We start from the raw sequence: 19,009 nt of genomic DNA on the forward strand, positions 1-19,009 counted from the left end.
AGACTGGCCTAATGTGCCTGAATACGTGGCAGACAGACAGTATTTACTGCCTGGGTCTGCCTTTTACAGCCACTGACAGAGAGACAGACTCCTATGGTCTCTCACACACACACACACACACACACACACACACACACACACACACACACACACACACACACACACACACACACACACACACACACACACACACACACACACACACACACACACACACACACACAAAGAAATAAAGAAGCTACACACACACACTTCTAAGCATTGCTTGGTGGGAGAGAGCAATCAGCTGGCTGGAAAAACCAAGTCCTACTGGGCAGTTCACACAGACACGCACGTGCACACACACAGTAAAAATAGAAGTGTGGCTTTAAGCCAGTGTAACAGCATTGAAAGGGTTTAAATAATGTACAGTCACACACTAATATCATTTTGAGATGCTTCGCCCATTGAGAGCATGAGGATATATGACAGCACTAAAACACATATTTATTTGTGATATTTGTTGGTGCAGTAGTTGTTGTTATTGCCTGGGTCTCAGGCTGAATACCTGTGCCAACACTTAGCCCTCATCCATGCCCTTTCCTGGGGCCTTCATACCCCTAGCACCCCCTCTGTCAGATCACCAGGGTTGGGTTCAGGGCCTTTTCCCTTGCACTGTACCACATGAATCTTAAGGGGATGAATTGAAATTAGATTCATTGCTTGATGAAAATTGCTGACTTATTATTACAAACTTCTGGATTTTTTAATTCCTGAATTGACTCCAACCCTGGAGTCCACAACATCTCTGAGATAATTCAACATGGCTACTCTCCTGAGTCTTTCTGTTTTCGGTTTCATTTCTAATGGCAGCTTATTAAGCGGTATTAAAGTGTCGGTTGGTTTATTTGTGTCTCCAGAGCCCTTCCCGTCCTGAAAAGTCCACCGCATTTTTTTTTTTAAACAGCGGGAAAAGAAGAGAAGAACCTGGGAAAACCTGGGAGACCTCCTCCTGCGTACCTTATTGCGTTTAGCGACTGAGCCACTGTTCCATGGCCTCTACAGAAAACAACAGCCATTATAAACAGAAAGGTTTCAAACCTGTAGCTATCACAAACACAGGGCCATAAGAAGGCCTAGGAAGTGTCCATCCACAAGCAAGTTATAATACATAGCTATATGGGCACAAAGAAGTGTCCACTCGGTGACTATTCTAATGGCTATAAGATACCAAGTTTAAGTGTCCCATTAATTTGCTAGTAGACCAGCCCAGCCTTTGTAAGTGTCCATTAGCATCTGCCGAGTCCCCAACAAACGGATTTTCCGGTTTTCAGGGGAAATGGAAAGAGAGCCGGGAGCTCCACTTTTGCATGTTAACAAGGAGACACCTGAGAAACACTCCATCTTAACTCCTCCTCCACATTTACTGGATTGGTTAAACAGCGCAGAAGAGAACCTCCCCCCCGACAGTTTTTTCCCTTCCTTTCGTCAAGTCCAGTATGTAGAGGATCTAGTTTCAGCCGTTTCTTTTACACCTGCTACGTTAGGGTTAGTGTCCATTGTTAAAGGTTAAGAGCAGTGATTGGATGTCCCCCTTCCTGTGTCTCTGAGTTTCCACGGTAGCCCCGCCGCCTTGTACCCTGGGAATGGCTGATCACTCCTACGCTTACAGCACAGCACAACAAATAAGCACGCGCGCGCACACACACACACACACACACACACGTCAAGTCAAGGTCTCCGCGAAGAGAGATAAAAAGAGACACTGAGGCAGTCAGAAAAAGAGAAAGACACCGAGGAAGAGAAAAACACATCAGTTACAGGAAGGCATCAAAGCAACTCTGTGTGCAACACTGTACAGTTTCCCCCATTTTGAAGAAAGAGTACACAGAGAGATAGAAACACAGAGAGAGAGAGAGAGAAACCCGACTACACAGTGACTGGCCTTCAACAAGGCAGACTGACTGATTGGCCATAAAATACAAAAGCAGCTCATATATACATTACAACCAATTTACAGATTATTAGTCAATAAACATTTACACATCAACTGAGAAGAGAGTAATAGTTCAGAATTAAGGCTTGAAAAAGGACAAAAGCGACATAACGGTGTGTGTGTTTACCAACGTCGTACAACACTAAACCCAAGACTGTGTATGTATTGTAGGGGTTAGGAGTTAGGGTGCAGGAGGTCAGAGAGAGGGAGGCCAGGGGTCATAGGTCATCTCTAGATCCGCTTCTTCTTGAAGTAGTCAGCGTACTGGCCCCCCAGCCCCTGGGAGTGCTGCCCCACATACACGCCCTCTGATGCCATATTCTGCACCGCCAAGTGAGGGTACTCCCGCTTCTGCCCCCGAGCCTGATTCTGAGAGACAGCGAGAGAGAGAGCGAGAGAGGAAACAGAGAGAGAGAGAGAGAAGACGATATGAGATTGAAGGGTGGAGAGAGATTGAAAGAGAGAGACAAAGTAAACACTGCTACTTACTGTAAGATCCAGACCCCTCGCTAAACCTTCTCCACACACCGTCCCAACCCCAGACCTGACTGCATGTACATATACCGTCCCAACCCCAGACCTGACTGCATGTACATATACCGTCCCAACCCCAGACCTGACTGCATGTACATACACCGTCCCAACCCCAGACCTGACTGCATGTACATATACCGTCCCAACCCCAGACCTGACTGCATGTACATATACCGTCCCAACCCCAGACCTGACTGCATGTACATATACCGTCCCAACCCCAGACCTGACTGCATGTACATACACCGTCCCAACCCCAGACCTGACTGCATGTACATACACCGTCCCAACCCCAGACCTGACTGCATGTACATACACCGTCCCAACCCCAGACCTGACCGCATGTACATATACCGTCCCAACCCCAGACCTGACTGCATGTACATACACCGTCCCAACCCCAGACCTGACTGCATGTACATACACCGTCCCAACCCCAGACCTGACCGCATGTACATATACCGTCCCAACCCCAGACCTGACTGCATGTACATATACCGTCCCAACCCCAGACCTGACTGCATGTACATATACCGTCCCAACCCCAGACCTGACTGCATGTACATATACCGTCCCAACCCCAGACCTGACTGCATGTACATATACCGTCCCAACCCCAGACCTGACTGCATGTACATACACCGTCCCAACCCCAGACCTGACCGCATGTACATATACCGTCCCAACCCCAGACCTGACTGCATGTACATATACCGTCCCAACCCCAGACCTGACTGCATGTACATATACCGTCCCAACCCCAGACCTGACTGCATGTACATATACCGTCCCAACCCCAGACCTGACTGCATGTACATATACCGTCCCAACCCCAGACCTGACTGCATGTACATATACCGTCCCAACCCCAGACCTGACTGCATGTACATATACTATCCCATCTACTTCAGTCCACTGAGCACAGTATGTGGTTGAGACAGACTACACCCAGACATCGGGTATGTGTCCCATTTCTGGTCTGATCTCACTACCTGGTTCCCCAGTGTTTGCATCTTCGCTGGTAGTGAGAGGGGAAGAGGAGGGGAGAGATTGAGACGGGAGGAGCAGGTGGAGAGTGTGTCTGTACAAAATAGAGTATTATTTTAAGTCAGTATTTTAAGAGATAGAGTTCAGCTCAAGTGTCTGGGTAAATCCTCCCACTAGGCTGTCTGCTCAGCTCAGCTTTTCTCCTAATGTCCTTCTCCCCCTCTCGCACACTTCACACACTCAGGAAGTTGGGCTGGCGCCTCGCACTCATACTACTAGTACAGCCTGCAAGGAAAATGCATCTACTAACATTTAATACCCTATATATATACACAAAAGTATGTGGACAACCCTTCAAATTAGTGGATGTGGCTATTTCAGCCACACCCATTGCTGACAGGTGTATAAAATCTAGCACACAGCAATGCAATCTCCATAGACAAACAATGTCAGGAGAATGGCCTTACTGAAGAGCTCAGTGACTTTCAGCGTGGCACCGTCATAGGATGCCACCTTTCCAACAAGTCAGTTTGTTAAATTTTTGCCCTGCTAGAGCTGCACTGGTCAACTGTAAGTGCTGTTATTGCGAAGTGGAAACTTCTAGGAGCAAGTGGTAGGCCACACAAGCTCATAGAACAGGTCAGCCGTGTGCTGAAGAGCGTAGCGTGCAAAAATCGTCTGTCCTCAGTTGCAACACTCACTACCGAGTTCCAAACTGCCTCTGGAAGCAACGTCAGCACAAGATCTGTTCGTCAGGAGCTTCATAAAGTCGCACACAAGCCTAAGATCCCCACGCACAATGCCAAGCGCCGGCTAGAGTGATGTAAAGCTCGCTACCATTGGACTCTGGGGCAGTGGAAACGCGTTCTCTAGAGTGATGAATCACACTTATTGGACGAATCTGGGTTTAGCAGATGCCAGGAGAATGCTACCTGCCCAAATGCATAGTGCCAACTGTTTGATGGAGGAGGAATAATGGTTTGGGGCTGTTTTTCATGATCCGGGCCCCTTAGTTCCAGTAAAGGGAAATCTTAATGCTACATTATCCAATGGCATTTTAGACGATTCTGTGCTTCCAATTTTGTGGCAACAGTTTGGGGAAGGCCCTTTCCTGTTTCAGCATGACAATGCCCCCGTGCACAAAGCGAGGTCCATACAGAAATGTTTTGTCGAGATCAATGTGGAAGAACTTGACCGACCTACACAGAGCCCTGACCTCAACCCCATCGAACACCTTTGGGATGAATTGTCCCCGCAGCAATGTTCCAACATCTAGTGGAAAGCCTTCCCAGAATAGTGGAGGCTGTTATAGCAGCAAAGGGGAGACCAACATAATAATGCCCATGATTTTGGAATGAAATGTTTGACGTGTCCACATACTTTTGCTCATGTAGTGTAAGTACTAAGCATAGTACTGACTCTACACTACGCCTGCTTCTTCTAAATAACTTATATAGTTGGGTCTTTCCACGAAATAAGTGCTTTTTGCGTCCCTTTGATATTTTAAGTAGAAATTGCACACACATTTTAAAAGCCCGTTATGTTAAACGGAGCGCCCTTTAACATAGACCACATAGAAATCTCTATAAATCCGATTTTTTTTATATAAATAAAGACTTTCTAAAGTGCCCAAATTCTGCATTTTGACATGTCCCTTTGCGCATCCTCTGTGACGTCTGAGAACATTTTAAACCACTTAACCCCACAATTTCTCCAGTTGTCCCCATCATCGTAAAACCTGTTTCTTTTTGAAGAATATTTTTTTCATGTGATTATTTTTTTAAAGGTAGAAACAAAAACTGTCCTTCATTTTAAGGTCATTCCTGTTACGTGAAATGAATTCTCATTTTAATATGGTGAAACTTTTCCTTTTGAAATATTTTTTCAAAAACAAACATTGAACATCTAATAGTCAAATCAGTGTGAAAGCAGGTGAGCTGGTTCTGCTCTTTTTGGTGATTTTCTGGTGTTTTGTGGTGGAAAACTGAGCTGATTGAGCATATCACATCAACCCTGTTACCCACAGATAGACAGGCTAGAATTGTTTTCACAATTTACATTTTTTAATTTTTTTAATGAAGCTTGCATTCAATTGCTCCTCGCTTTTGCACTCAACAAGCTTCCATTCCTGTCACAAGGGGATTTATGGTTGATTTAAGATGAAATCATCAACCCTGTTATGGTCAACCCTGTTACAGTCCACTCTGTTATGGTCAACGCTGTTACTTTATTTGCCACTTAATATGCACTCACTATGGCAATTTGTTTATTTAACCTCTTGAGATGGGAAAACTAGTTTTTTTCTTAAGTTAAACATTTACTCTTTATAGCAGAATGTTAAAAACCAAGTTACACTGCACTGTAAAAGGGGTTACCGTGAATTTGACAGTAGCTTACAGGCAGCTCAGTGGCAAGTAAAATTCTGTATTTCATATTACAGTACACCTACTGTAATATAAATACGGTATCAAAGCAAGTACTATGTAATGACACAGTACACTGCTGTAAATTCGCTGAGAGGAGGTGTTTGTATTTTACTGTAATTACAAGGGATTGGTGCAAGCAGGTTGGCTGCTAGGTAAAGTGTTTACAAACATTACAGCATATTAATGAATAGTTGGTGTTTTATATCACTTCCACTTCTAGAGGCCTTAACAAAGGCTTCCAAACTGGCAGCGAATACAGGGCAAAATTCTCATCCATTTAACGTTTAAGACTTGCTGCCACTCCAATCTGTCCCCTAGACATTATAAATTGATGGGGCTCTATAACCACATAAGAGTTACATTGGTAGAGTATTCTCACTTCCGTGTGCAACAAATATAGCCTCTTACAAGGCACGCCTCAAAACAAAATGATGAGCCAGAAACAACAATACCATGCACCCACTACTGGTCAAAAGGTTGAGAGGGTGGAATTACAGTAGCATTCGAAATACAGCAATTATTTCCCCGCCCTCAACATTTTCCCACAATGCACCATCAGTTACAGTATGCTACAGTAAAAATGTTTCACAGTATTTTACTGTTGATAATATTTAAAAAATGACAGTATAATTTTGAGTTTTCAGTTACAGGGATACTGAAAAAGGAACCTAAATTGGTGGGACAACCCAGTTGTAGAGGTTTGAATAAAGCAGTTGCACTGATTCTCTCACTTTCATACTGGAGTCTGGCCATAATGATGTCTGTCTCTAACAAACCAAAAAATCTGGAATAAAATCACCATCATGCGACTTACATAGTAATACTGGTTCCATTCGCTGGCCGCTTGGGCGTGGGCACTCTGAGTGTGTGTGACAGGGCTGGGTGGGAGTGTGTGTGTGGAGGGAGGTGGCACGGTCATGAAGCCTGGCATCATAGGGATGGAGCTGTAGGCTGGCAGCACCGACTGGGCACCACTGTTACTGACCGCATGTAGAGACACACCCAGCGGCTTACACACGTCAGCCTCCTAGGAGAGAGAGAGAGAACGAGAGAGAACACACACACACACAGAGTTACTGACCGCACAGAGAAACTCAAACAGGGGCTTATTTGCATCCACCTCCTGTTATTTCACACACAGATACAGCAACACTCTGGTGTGGAAGGACAGCCTCTCCCAGCAGGATATCCATGTCCTGGGTTAGGGTAGGGTCGTTATCTCCAAATAAACACACCAGCATCGAAAGAGCACAGGCCTTCCACACCAGTGGCTCACTGACAAACTACTCGGATGAATTACACCCTACGGGGGGGGGGGTAAGAAGGGGGCAGGGTGAGGGGGGATAGACTCAGGGAGGGGGGATAGGAAGGAGCAGCTAAGGTGGGCGAGTGGAGGTCACTACAGTTAACCAGAGAGAGACGTAGCAAGGATGGGATATAGTGCTGGGTTATTTACAAAGCAGGGATGGGACAGTGTTAGATGTAACCTGGGACATGGGGTCCAAGCTACAGGCTAAGTGCTGATGGTAATGTATATTACATCACGGCTATACTACATCTAGAGAAGGAAAGGGTGTGTAATGACGTACCCCTGCGCATAGAGAGGCTAGACTGGGGTTATACAATGTCTAGGACATTGGATTGGAGGTGTCGACTAGGGGAGGGTTTGGGGGTATGAGTGTCGGAAGGCTCGGCATGGGATTGTGTGCTCTGAAGGACAACGACACTCTGTGGTAACAGTGACATAGTGCACAGTAGTGTACCTTGGTAGGGTCTCTGTTCTGGTAAGCCTGGGGAGGTGGCTGGGTCATGGGAGGCTGAGAATAGTACTGACTGACAGCCTGCATGTAGGAGCTGTAATCCCCATAGGACGGCGCTGCCGCTGCTGCCTGCTGCTTGGACACAACACAGATAATGTTACACACACACACACACAGGCTTTTAAGACACACACACACACACACACACACACACACACACACACACACACACACACACACACACACACACACACACACACACACACACACACACACACACACACACACAGGCTTTTAAGACACACACACACACACACACACACAGGCTTTTAAGACACACACACACACACACACACACACACACACACACACACACACACACACACACACACACACACACACACACACACACACACACACACACACACACACAGGCTTTTAAGACACACACACACACACACACACACAGGCTTTTAAGACACACACACACACACACACACAGGCTTTTAAGACACACACACACAGGCTTTTAAGACACACACACACACACACACACTTTTAAGACACAAAGGAGACAGAGGAGGAAAATTATAGTTTTTCTCGAAGGGTAACGTTTCGTATTTGATGACATTAGAAGGGACGTGTGTGACTATGCGTGCCAGAGATGGCGTCTTCACAGTTTGATCCCCGCCTCTATGTCGTGACCGCGAGGGGCCAGCCACGGTGTGTGTGTGTGCTTGTATAAAGCTGAACTACTTCCCCCACCTTGCTTTACAGTATATAGTGTCCTGCCCTCCATGTTGCTTCGGTCGACATACCAGTTTGTTACGATTCTGTCCCAAAATCAGTGAACACATAATGGAGTGTAACTGAGCAGACAGTAAATGCACCTGTGTGTGCTCCTTGGCGTAGTCCACAGCTTGGCTCTCCTGGGGGGCGGTGCTGTAGCTCTGGGCTTGTGCTTGGTAGTGCTGGTACCACTGCTGAATGGCCTCCTACGACACAAATCACAACAACATGACATTATTACACACACACACACACACACACAGTAATAGTATGGCAGCTGTAGTTGTGTGGTGTGCTGCATGTTGTTTTGGTAACATTGGAGTACTCGTTTCCATTAAAGCTTGTTTGGATTTGATTTGAGTAGAGAGTGGTAGATGAGAGAGTGAGAGATGAGAGACGAGAGATGAGGAGAGAGAGATGAGGATAGAGATGAGGAGAGAGAGAGAAAGAGAGAGACATCTCTATGGCTCTATATGGTGTTGCAGTGCGAGGGAGTAGAGCGCCAGATGGAACAGAATATACACTCAACTATTCAGTCTCTCTCTGGCCCTCTCTCTCTCTCTCTCCCTCTCTGTTTCTCTCTCTCCACCGCTTTCTTATTCTTCCTTTCCCTCTAGATAACTCTCATCTCTCATCTTTTCACCTCCCTCTCCACCGCAACCCCCCCCTCTCTCTCTCTCTCTTTCTCCATCTCTCTAACACAAGACAGATTTGTGAGGACGTGCAGAAACAACTTGTCCCTATGAGGAAGCGTGGAAGACTTTACTGTGCAGGGCTCAACAGTTTGTGTGTGTGTGTGTGTGCCTGTGTGTGCCTGTGTGCCTGTGTGTGTTACCTGTGAGTATGCCTGGCTGTAGTGGCTGTAGTCTGCAGAGGTATCTGTGCTGTAGGGTGCTGGGGCGTGAGAGGTGGAGGGTTGGGAGACAGGGGGCATAGCACTGCTGTACATCCCAGCCAGAGGCTGTCCTGCCTGCGCTTTACCGGCCGCCGGGGCTGCCGAACGGAGCACACAACCACACAGAGAATACAGTCGAATACACACTCATGTAATAAGGGGAAATCATCTGTTAAAAGTTAAATCGACTTCCTTTTTAAAAATGTTTTATAGCAAACCCCAACAATCTTAAACAATAAACGTGCATTCCTCCCTTCACTCATTGTTTCAGACGGCGTCATACCCAGGAATGTGAATGTGTGTCTGTCTGTGTACCTCACCTTGCATTACCATGCCAGGTAACACACTAGCTAGATTCAGGTAGGGGTTGGAGGGTAGCTTCATCTCTTTAGGAGGTTCACCCAGAAGAGAGATATGACAGCTGGGAGCCTGAAGACACAGACACGGATAGATTGAACCCTTTACCTTTACCACACTGTCACTGTAACTAAACCATCTCATTAACAACCCATTTGGCATGATTTCTGAAATGTACGTCATACTAATGCCTCATGAATGCATTCGACAATATAGATGTAGACAATATAGAGTGCCCTACAGATGTTCAAGTCACAATGCTGTACACCCTTGGATACTAAGTGTGGCCGCCCACTCTGCCGCACCGTCATCCCTCTATACATCAGCCTTCCACCACCATACAGCCTTGTGGAACTTCACCATTTTATCATCTAACTCAAGGTCCTATGACTCATATCCACCCCATTAAACATACTTCACAGTGGCAGTCAAATGCCGGTGCCTGGCGACCACACACAAAACACACACCGACACACACACCGACACACACACACAGTGTTAATTACTGTGCCCATGTTGGGAGCTGGGCTCCGTTATGGTGACCCTGTGGCTCCTGTAAGAGGTTCTCCAGAGTGGGAACGGTGGGAGAGGAATAATAATGAAACTCAGAGGCGTGCCATCACACACACAGAGAGAGAGAGAGAGAGAGAGAGAGTGAGTGTGTGTGGGGGAAGTGGTGGTTGGTAGAAGCAGTGCATTGTGGGCAAATCCTGGGGCCACAGACCCTTCGGGGTATGGAACTAGTTTGTGTGCCTGCTCTTCGTGTGTATATGTGTGTGTGTGTGTGTGTGTGTGTGCCTATGGATTAGGCCAGAGTTTCTGAGTACTACATCGGGCGAAAAGGCCCAAGGCCATAGAGCACCAACTCATAAACAAATGTTGACGTTTCAGAGGAGTCAGAGAAAGACAGAATGGAAGAGAGAGAGAGAGAGAGGAGGATGAGGAGAGAGAGAGAAAGAAAGACAGAATGGAAGAGAGAGTGAGGAAGATGAGGAGAGAGAGAGAAAGAAAGACAGAGGAGACTAAAACCAGAGAACCTTAGGGCCACTACAGTGCTCCCTCGACGTCAAAGGGTGCAGGAGAGAAGAGACGAGGTGGACGGACAGACAGATAGACAGAGACAGATAGACGAAGGAAAGAGCTGGAGGGAGAGAAGGAAAAAGATGGAGACAGGGACCCGACAGGCAGGTAAAACTATAGGCAGAGGGGAGGGCCGGAGGGCTAGGAGAGGAGTGTGTGAGAGGGGGATATAATGTATGTATAGAAAAGAGAGCAAGAATGAGAGGGTGAGAATGAAAGGAAGAGAGAGAGAGAGAGAGAGAGAGAGAGAGAGAGAGAGAGAGAGAGAGAGAGAGAGAGAGAGAGAGAGAGAGAGAGAGAGAGAGAGAGAGAGAGAGAGAGAGAGAGAGAGAGAGAGAGAGAGAGAGAGAGAGAGAGAGAGAATGAGAACGAGAGAACGAGAGAATACGAATGAAAGAGATAATGACAACGAGGAGAGAGAGAATGAGAATGAGAATGAGAGAGAATGAGAGAAAGAGAGAATGAGAATGGGCTGGTGGGCAGAGGAGACAGCTACCGGTATCACAGTCAGTGCCAGCTCTAGAGCCTGTTGTATTGTTGTGTTGTGTCCGAGCTCAATACTCACTCCACTAGCTGCGCTGCTGTCGGTGCTACTGTGGCTGTATAGGCCGAGCTGGTGGCCCCCTGGGGCTTTGGGTGGAGGTGGGCCCAGCCCCGGGCTGCTCATTCCCAGTGAGTAGCCCTGTCCCTGGGGCTGAGGGTGCATCGTGGTCCCAGGAGGCGCTGGCTGCCTGTCAGAGGCGGTGGAGACCCCGTTTAGCTCCCCTCCCCCGGCTATACCCAGGTGTGCCCGCGCCTGCAGGTAGGGCATCATGCCCGCTGCCGACACCGTGGCCTGACTGGACGCTGGCAGGGACTCCTGACCCAACACTGTGGAGGGGAGAGAGGGAGAGAGGGGACGAAGGAGAGAGAGCAAGGATAGGAGGAAGTCGGACTGTCACACCAGAGGCAGTATCATTCGCAGACTGGCCCATCTGCTTCTGTGAGTCACTTTACTTCCTGCTAGCCTACAATACACTACAGTCAGAGTCAACACGGTATGGCACGCCTGCTGTGCTCAGGATATAGGTTTCTCAACATTCTCATTCTTACTCCACTATTAAATCACAATGTATCCAACACAAAAAGACCATTATCTAGCCGGGAGCAAGTGAAGATGACATGAACTCAGGTTAAGACGTTTCTGAACGGAGCACCTCCTACAATAATATCTATTCACCAGCAGCAGAGCAGAAGCCCCCCTACTCCGTTTCATCCTGCAATCCCCAGATTTCATTCATTCCAGCTGCTTATATCCCTGTAATGAAGGAACCTGCACAGCCCAGAGCAGTCAGCCATTGTGGGCCTGTAGCAAACAACACAATTCCAGCAAACACAGATAAATGGACCACATCCCCCCCCAGACGAGACGCATACTCATTTCAATACATTTCCATAAATACTGACTTTGTCATTTGGAGGATTTGAATTGCAAATGTAGGGTTGTCTGTCTGGCTGAGAAGAACAGTCACAGACACGAGGCAGGACCGCCAGGCTAGGTGGTGCTAAGGGGGGGGGGGGGGGGCTGTGGGTCTATGCATACCGAGCCCAGGGCACTCACCAGTGGGGGAGTCACCCAGCAGACCCTGTCCCAGGGCCATGGGGGCTGGGGGTCTGAGACCCAGGGCTTTCTGTAGGAGTAGACGAGAAGGGTCACCCAGCAGACTGGATACCTAGGGAGGGGAAGAGACAGAGAGAGGAGGATAAAGGAAAACAGGCGGGGAAAGAAAGACGACAGAGGAGGTGATGAATTGAGTGAGAGTGTAGACGGATGACGGGAGGAGAGAAGTAGAAGAAAAGCAAAGGAAAAGATGGCGAGATGATGCAGAGATGGGTAACGACGTGACAACTCCACCAGCGCGGCTCCACTTCCGCGTACACACTGTGCGCAGTACCACCACGGCTGGGGCTAACGGAGCACACAGCAGCGTGTGTCACGTTAAGATATCTCTCTCCTCTCACACTCTCTCTGCATACGGGTGTAGCTACGATGTCACAATGTGCTTTTAAAAACGTCAACAAATATGCAGGAACCCAGAGTTGTGCAACGCATCTCTTTACTGCTGCAGCACACAGGAACGTTCAGGAAATAAAGAGAGAAGAACGTCACTCTCTATGGGAACTGAAGTTTCAATATTGTGAGAATTAATATTATTTTTTATTTTTATACTGACGCAAGCCAATCGTTTCTGCACGGAACCCATTAACTGTGCAGAGTAGGTTTTCCCTAATGTTGTGATGTTTCATTACAAATGACTGACAGAGGCAGTCAACCAAAAAACCCACCACACACACACACACACACACACACACACACACACACACACACACACACACACACACACACACACACACACACACACACACACACGTTGTCTCACATTGCTGATGTGCTTGTCTTTGATGTGTAAGAGCTGCTGCTGGGCCAGCTGCATGTGCAGGAGGTTCTGCAACACCAGCCCGTTCCCCAACATGGCACTCTGGGAGAGAAACAACACAGGGAGGAAAAAACAGTACACACACATTTAGAACGTACTGTAACACACATTACCATACACACTCACTCATTTCTCCAGTCCCTGTAACCCATTCTCACCTGCTGTACCTTCCCCAGTTGTAGCAAGGCTGCTGTGAGGGGGGGTCTGAGGAACGGAGAAAGGCTGGGGTGCCGCCCAAACTTCCCTGGAGATAGAGAGGGGTGGGGGCATGGTAAACGGTGTATCTTGGAGGATAATGGAAGATATAAATATAAAAAGAGATGTCTTTATTAAACTGCTTAAGAAAGTGTTTCTCGGGCAAATTGTAGACTTCACGGAGCTACAGCGCACCTGAAACAGAGCATGGGACACGGCACTGAGGTATAGTCTTAGCCATAACTCCAGCTAGTGACCCTCGACCCCCTCAGAATAAATGTACGCGTCAAAGCTAATGGTAGCTACCGCCAGAATAGGTAGAAAGTTTAACATTTAATCAGGGGCTAATTTTAGACTTAGTCCCAATTATGTGTTCTTCTTTAAAGAGCCAGCCGCTCAGCCTCCACTCCCTCCTTCCTGCCTGCTCTCGTCTGTTCTGATGGAGGCCGAGAACAAGTTCATTATAATAGATGATTAGGCATTCATCAAAAAGAAAACTGCTTAGCATTGATTGGACGGGACATGCTAATCAAAAGGCCATGCCTATCTTTCACAGAGAGGAAGAGACGGATACAAATCTCCCTGATAAACGACATATTAGCAAATAAGTTATTTATCAATGTAATTTACAATAGTCCTCCAAGGAAGAGAGTCCAGCTAATTGCTGTGTGTGTGTCACCTCCTCGTTTCCCAGTGTGGTAGGGCCTCATGAGGACCTGTAGGGCTGCTGGGTTGGCCATGCTGTTCAGTAGCTGGGCCAGGTTGGGCTCCGGCAGTAAGCCCTTCTTACTACTCAACATCTGCCAACACACACACACACACACACACACACACACACACACACACACACACACACACACACACACACACACACACACACACACACACAAAAGGGAAAGGTTAGCACGGCTTGCTCTATCTCAGACAGTGTGGTGTAGTGTAGTGACAGTGTAGTACAGTAAAACGTGGTAACATTGGTGAAATCGTGGTGGTGTCATATACTCTGTGTGTTAGTTTCTGTTTCTGTGTGGAGCCTGGGATCTCCTCATTAGGCTGTTCCTGATGGCACCATGGTCACTTGTTTACAGCAGGGCACCCATCTGCTACTGGAGAACAGGGAGGGAGGGGGGAAAGGGAGGGACAGAGAGGAGGGGGGTGGTAGGGAGAGAGGGAGGGAGGGGGAAAGGGAGGGACAGAGAGGAGGGGGGAGGTAGGGAGAGAGGGAGGGAGGGGGGAAAGGGAGGGACAGAGAGGAGGGGGGAGGTAGGGAGAGAGGGAGGGAGGGGGGAGGTAGGGAGGGAGGGAGAAATCTAGCAGTGCTTCAGGTCTGCTCCTTGCGCTACAGCAATGTGTTTTCTGTGAGCCACTAAACCCAGTTAAGGGGTCAGGCCGTGCCTTCCCACTGGGGCCGGGGAGGAGATGTGGGGGAGTCCTCTCCATATGTTACCATATGGAGCTTCAGCCAGGGGATAGAATGGGAGTAGGGTGGGTTGGCTCGGTTTAGGCCAGATTCTCAGCCAGAGGGTAAGGAAGACAACACACTAGCTAAACACCCTGAGCGTGGTCGACAGTTCACACGCCGGAATTCAAGCGCCTCAAATATTCCCTGCTCATTATGTGACGGAAACTGACGGAACTATAAATGCTACCACCTGCAGGGTTGAGCTTAGCAGCACAGGACAGCACGCTCTAGCCCGCAGACGCCGACTCACAGAGTAGAAATCTGCAATAACATTACCAAGATGATATTTACCCTAGCCTTCAAACTAAGTTCAGCTGAATTCAGGCTCGCTTGTATCCTGTTAAATACGGGAAGTACAGTGTGCATTACTACCTCTGATGGCACGCGTCTTAGCCTACCATACAGAGTGTGTATCAGTGTATGTTAGTTGGGTATTGAGTGAGACAGGTTTGTCCCCGAAGAACAGCGGGATCTGTCGCTGACAGTGTCTTTCAGAGGGAGAATAAGAAAGGAGGCTCTCTCTCTCTCTCTTTCTGAGAAAATGTCAGTGTGCATCAGTGTGTTTGGTTGGTTGCTGGCTGGTTCCTTCAAGCATCAGAAAGCCTGACTCCCACACAATCACACCAGAGAGAGGGAAGGAGAGGGAGGGAGGGATAGAGAGAAGAAAAGAGGAGGGGGGAGGTCCATCTGGTCCTGTGTTCACACTCAGTTTCACAAACTGAATAAATGACAGGAGGAATCCTCCTCTGAGTACAGTGGCTCTCCTCCGTGTCTCCTCTATTTTTCTCCTTCTCTCCTTCCAGATTTCTCATGTCGCTATGGTTTCTGTCTGCAGCTCATTCATTCTAATATTTTAAAGCACCTTAAAGCACTGTTCACTGTCTGAGTGACCGTATTCACTCAGTATTCACTGAGTATTCACTCAGTATTCACTCAGACAGTGAATAGTGGTCACCAAGGTGCTGATTCCGACTTAGGAATTTACGCCACTCCTACGCACTCCTCAGTGGTTGGTGTTCACGCTTACCTTATGCAGGTGCGTATCGGGCTTTGCAGACGTGGTTCCCTTGCGCGCGCTGAATGCATTTAATTCAACCGCTGAAAACCCTCCTACTTGCTGGCCAATAGATTTTCCCGTGGAGTTTTCATTCAACAGGGTTTTCAGTACATTTATCTTAAGCCATCCCTTTAAATACGGTGTACCTTTTAGTTAGAATTTTGTCCATAAACTAAAATATATTGAGAGAACGGGTTCAGAATATTCAGGATCAATGAAAGAAAGCCACCTAAATGTACAGTGCATTCAGAAAAGTGTTCAGACCCCTTCCCTTTTTCCACATTTTGTTACGTTTACAGTCGTATCCTAAAATGGATTAAATAAATACAAATCCTCATCAATCTACAAACAATACCCCATAATGACAAAGCAAAAACAGGTTAAGAAATGTAAGTAGTCAGACCCTTTGCTATGGAGGTACATCCTGTTTCCATTGATCATCCTTGAAATGTTTCTACAACTTGATTGGAGTCCACCTGTGGTAAATTCAATTGAATGGACATGATTTGGAAAGGAACACACCTGTCTATATAAGGTCCCACAGTTGACAGTGCATTTCAGAGCAAAAACCAAGCCATAAGGTCAAAGGAATTGATCGTAGAGCTCCGAGACAGGATTGTGTCGAGGCACTGATCTGGGGAAGGGTACTAAAAATGTTCCGCAGCATTGAAGGTCCCCAAGAACACAGTGGCCTCCATCATTCTTAGATGGAAGAAGTTTGGAACCACCAAGAGTCTTCCTAGAGCTGGCCACCCAGCCAAACTGAGCGGGAGAAGGGCCTTGGTCAGGGAGGTGACCAAGAACCCGATGGTCACTCCAGAGTTCCTCTGTGGAGATGGGAGAATCTTCCAGAAGGACAACCATCTTTGCAGCACTCCACCAATCAGGCCTTTGGTAGAGTGGCCTCTCCTCAGTAAAAGGCACATGACAGCCCACTTGGAATTTTACAAAAGGCACCTAAAGACTCTCAGACCATGAGAAACAAGATTCTCTGGTCTGATGAAACCAAGATTGAACTCTTTGGCCTGAATGCCAAGCGTCACGTCTGGAGGAAACCTGGAACCATTCCAACGGTGAAGCATGGTGGTGGTGGCATCATGCTGTGGGGATGTTTTTCAGAGGCAGGTACTGGGAGACTTGTCAGGTTTGAGGGAAAGATGAACGAAGCAAAGTACAGAGATTCTTGATGAACACTGGGACGAAGTTCACCTTCCAACATTACAACGACCCTAAGCACACAGCCAAGACAACGCAGGAGTGGCTTCAGGACAAGTCTCTGAATGTCCTTGAGTGGCCGAGCCAGAGCCTGGACTTGAACCAGATCGAACATCTCTGAAGAGACCTGAAAATAGCTGTGCAGCGACGCTCCCCATACAACCTGACAGAGTTAGAGAGGATCTGCAGAGAAGAATGGGAGAAACTCCCCAAATACAGGTGTGCCAAGCTTGTAGTGTCATCCCCAAGAAGACTCGAGGCTGTAATCGCTGCCAAAGGTGCTTCAACAAAGTACTGAGTAAAGGGTCTGAATACTTATGTAAATGTGATATTCCAGTTAAAAAAAATTATACCCGTTTTGATTTGTCATTATGGGGTATTGTGTGTAGATTGATGAGGGGCAAAAAAACGATTTAATACATTTTAGAATGAGGCTGTAACGCAAAAAAGTGTGGAAAAAGTCGAGGGGTCTGAATAATTCCGAATGCACTGTATGCATATTCATATGTGTTTCAGCACCAATTGGTAGATTTAAAAATACTTTGATCTTGTAGACTATTTAGGAGAGCCTTTACGCACGAAAGAAAGAAAACAGTGGTTTCATTCATTCAGTTCTTCAACCCATGTTACTGTTGGATGATTAATGTACATATAATTATAGTAGGGAGAATGGTGTACAGTAGTAGGCTATACCCTCATCTATTACCTGCACTAACCATGGAACTGTGTGATGCAAAGTATTGCGCCATGCGATGGGTTCAAACTGCTACAGCTTGGTCTGCTCCATAACAGCTTGCTCTGCTCCATAACGACTTAATTCAGCCTACATGTCTTTTTTATACATTATCAACTGTTACTAATGATCCTCAGCCACAACCACACGTCCGTGCCGGCGTTTACAGAGGAAGCAAACAAAGGTAAACAAAACAATGTCATTTAATGGAACGATAATGTCGGTTGTGTACCAAACGAAGGGAACGAAGAGTAAATTGGCAGTTGAATATGTGTGGTTATTAGGCCTGCTGACGGTTCATACTGAGAGTGGCTAATATCTAACACGATAGAAATAGGAGACAGAGAAAGTCTATAATTGAAGAAATCGTAGAGTGCCCATCCCTGCAAGTTAAAAGTGGAACAGCATTTCATAAACTTTACTGTGGGAAAGTTGATATGTTGATATGCTTCAGTCTGCTGCCATATGACCGGTTGCCCATTTGTCTCCTGTGATTAAAAGGTCAAACAGAACAATAGTCACTTATATTTACGACTCCCGCATCCAAACGGACGACTCATCTCCCTAGCTCTTATCAATACCTCTTATCAAGATGCAAATACCAGCGCGTGGATACAGGATGTTATTTCTATTGGAAAAGGTCTAAAGGTGGTGGAATTATTAGGGAATAAGTTCAAGGTCAGAAGACGGCGTATCTGTAGACACACGTCCACCACACATTCATTCACTCAATCTCCGCCCCCCCAAAACGAATCCCGGGTGAACGGCATGCTTTCCTCCTGCTTCAGTTCAAGGTCAGAATACGCATAGAGAGAAAAGTGCATTAAAAAAGGGAATTACGTTCCCATTTACACACGCTTAACTTGGGTCGGAAATCGCCCCCCCCAAGTGAATAGTTCTCACTAAAGGTTCCCTCTTAAGTCTATACTGTCTCGAGGCTACAGGCCAACCTTGTATCCCTCTGTATACACATGCAAATCTCAATTCCATTGAGATGACTACAGGAAAACTAAACGGACACAAGAGTTGATCTGCTCACTTTAAACAGAGACCTGATATACAGGGTC

General features: G+C 47.0%; 1 protein-coding gene across 1 annotated transcript in view; it reads right to left on the minus strand.

Moving 5' to 3' along the window:
- Nucleotides 1–901: 901 nt before the first annotated feature.
- LOC120052116 (ribonucleoprotein PTB-binding 2-like) overlaps nucleotides 902–19,009 on the minus strand; it is a 74,373-nt gene continuing 56,265 nt past the window's right edge. The window contains exons 5-16 of the mRNA XM_038998964.1: nucleotides 14,155–14,275; nucleotides 13,439–13,524; nucleotides 13,224–13,322; nucleotides 12,404–12,515; nucleotides 12,120–12,148; nucleotides 11,369–11,737; nucleotides 9,687–9,795; nucleotides 9,307–9,464; nucleotides 8,573–8,677; nucleotides 7,686–7,814; nucleotides 6,737–6,949; nucleotides 902–2,344 (exon numbers count right to left, since the gene is read on the minus strand). Coding sequence (XP_038854892.1) covers nucleotides 2,207–2,344; nucleotides 6,737–6,949; nucleotides 7,686–7,814; nucleotides 8,573–8,677; nucleotides 9,307–9,464; nucleotides 9,687–9,795; nucleotides 11,369–11,737; nucleotides 12,120–12,148; nucleotides 12,404–12,515; nucleotides 13,224–13,322; nucleotides 13,439–13,524; nucleotides 14,155–14,275 — 1,668 coding nt within the window. The 3' untranslated portion in view covers nucleotides 902–2,206. The remainder of the gene's footprint in view (nucleotides 2,345–6,736; nucleotides 6,950–7,685; nucleotides 7,815–8,572; nucleotides 8,678–9,306; nucleotides 9,465–9,686; nucleotides 9,796–11,368; nucleotides 11,738–12,119; nucleotides 12,149–12,403; nucleotides 12,516–13,223; nucleotides 13,323–13,438; nucleotides 13,525–14,154; nucleotides 14,276–19,009) is intronic.

The sequence above is a fragment of the Salvelinus namaycush genome, chromosome 8 (assembly GCF_016432855.1).
Source record: "Salvelinus namaycush isolate Seneca chromosome 8, SaNama_1.0, whole genome shotgun sequence".
Taxonomy (NCBI): Eukaryota; Metazoa; Chordata; class Actinopteri; order Salmoniformes; family Salmonidae; genus Salvelinus; species Salvelinus namaycush.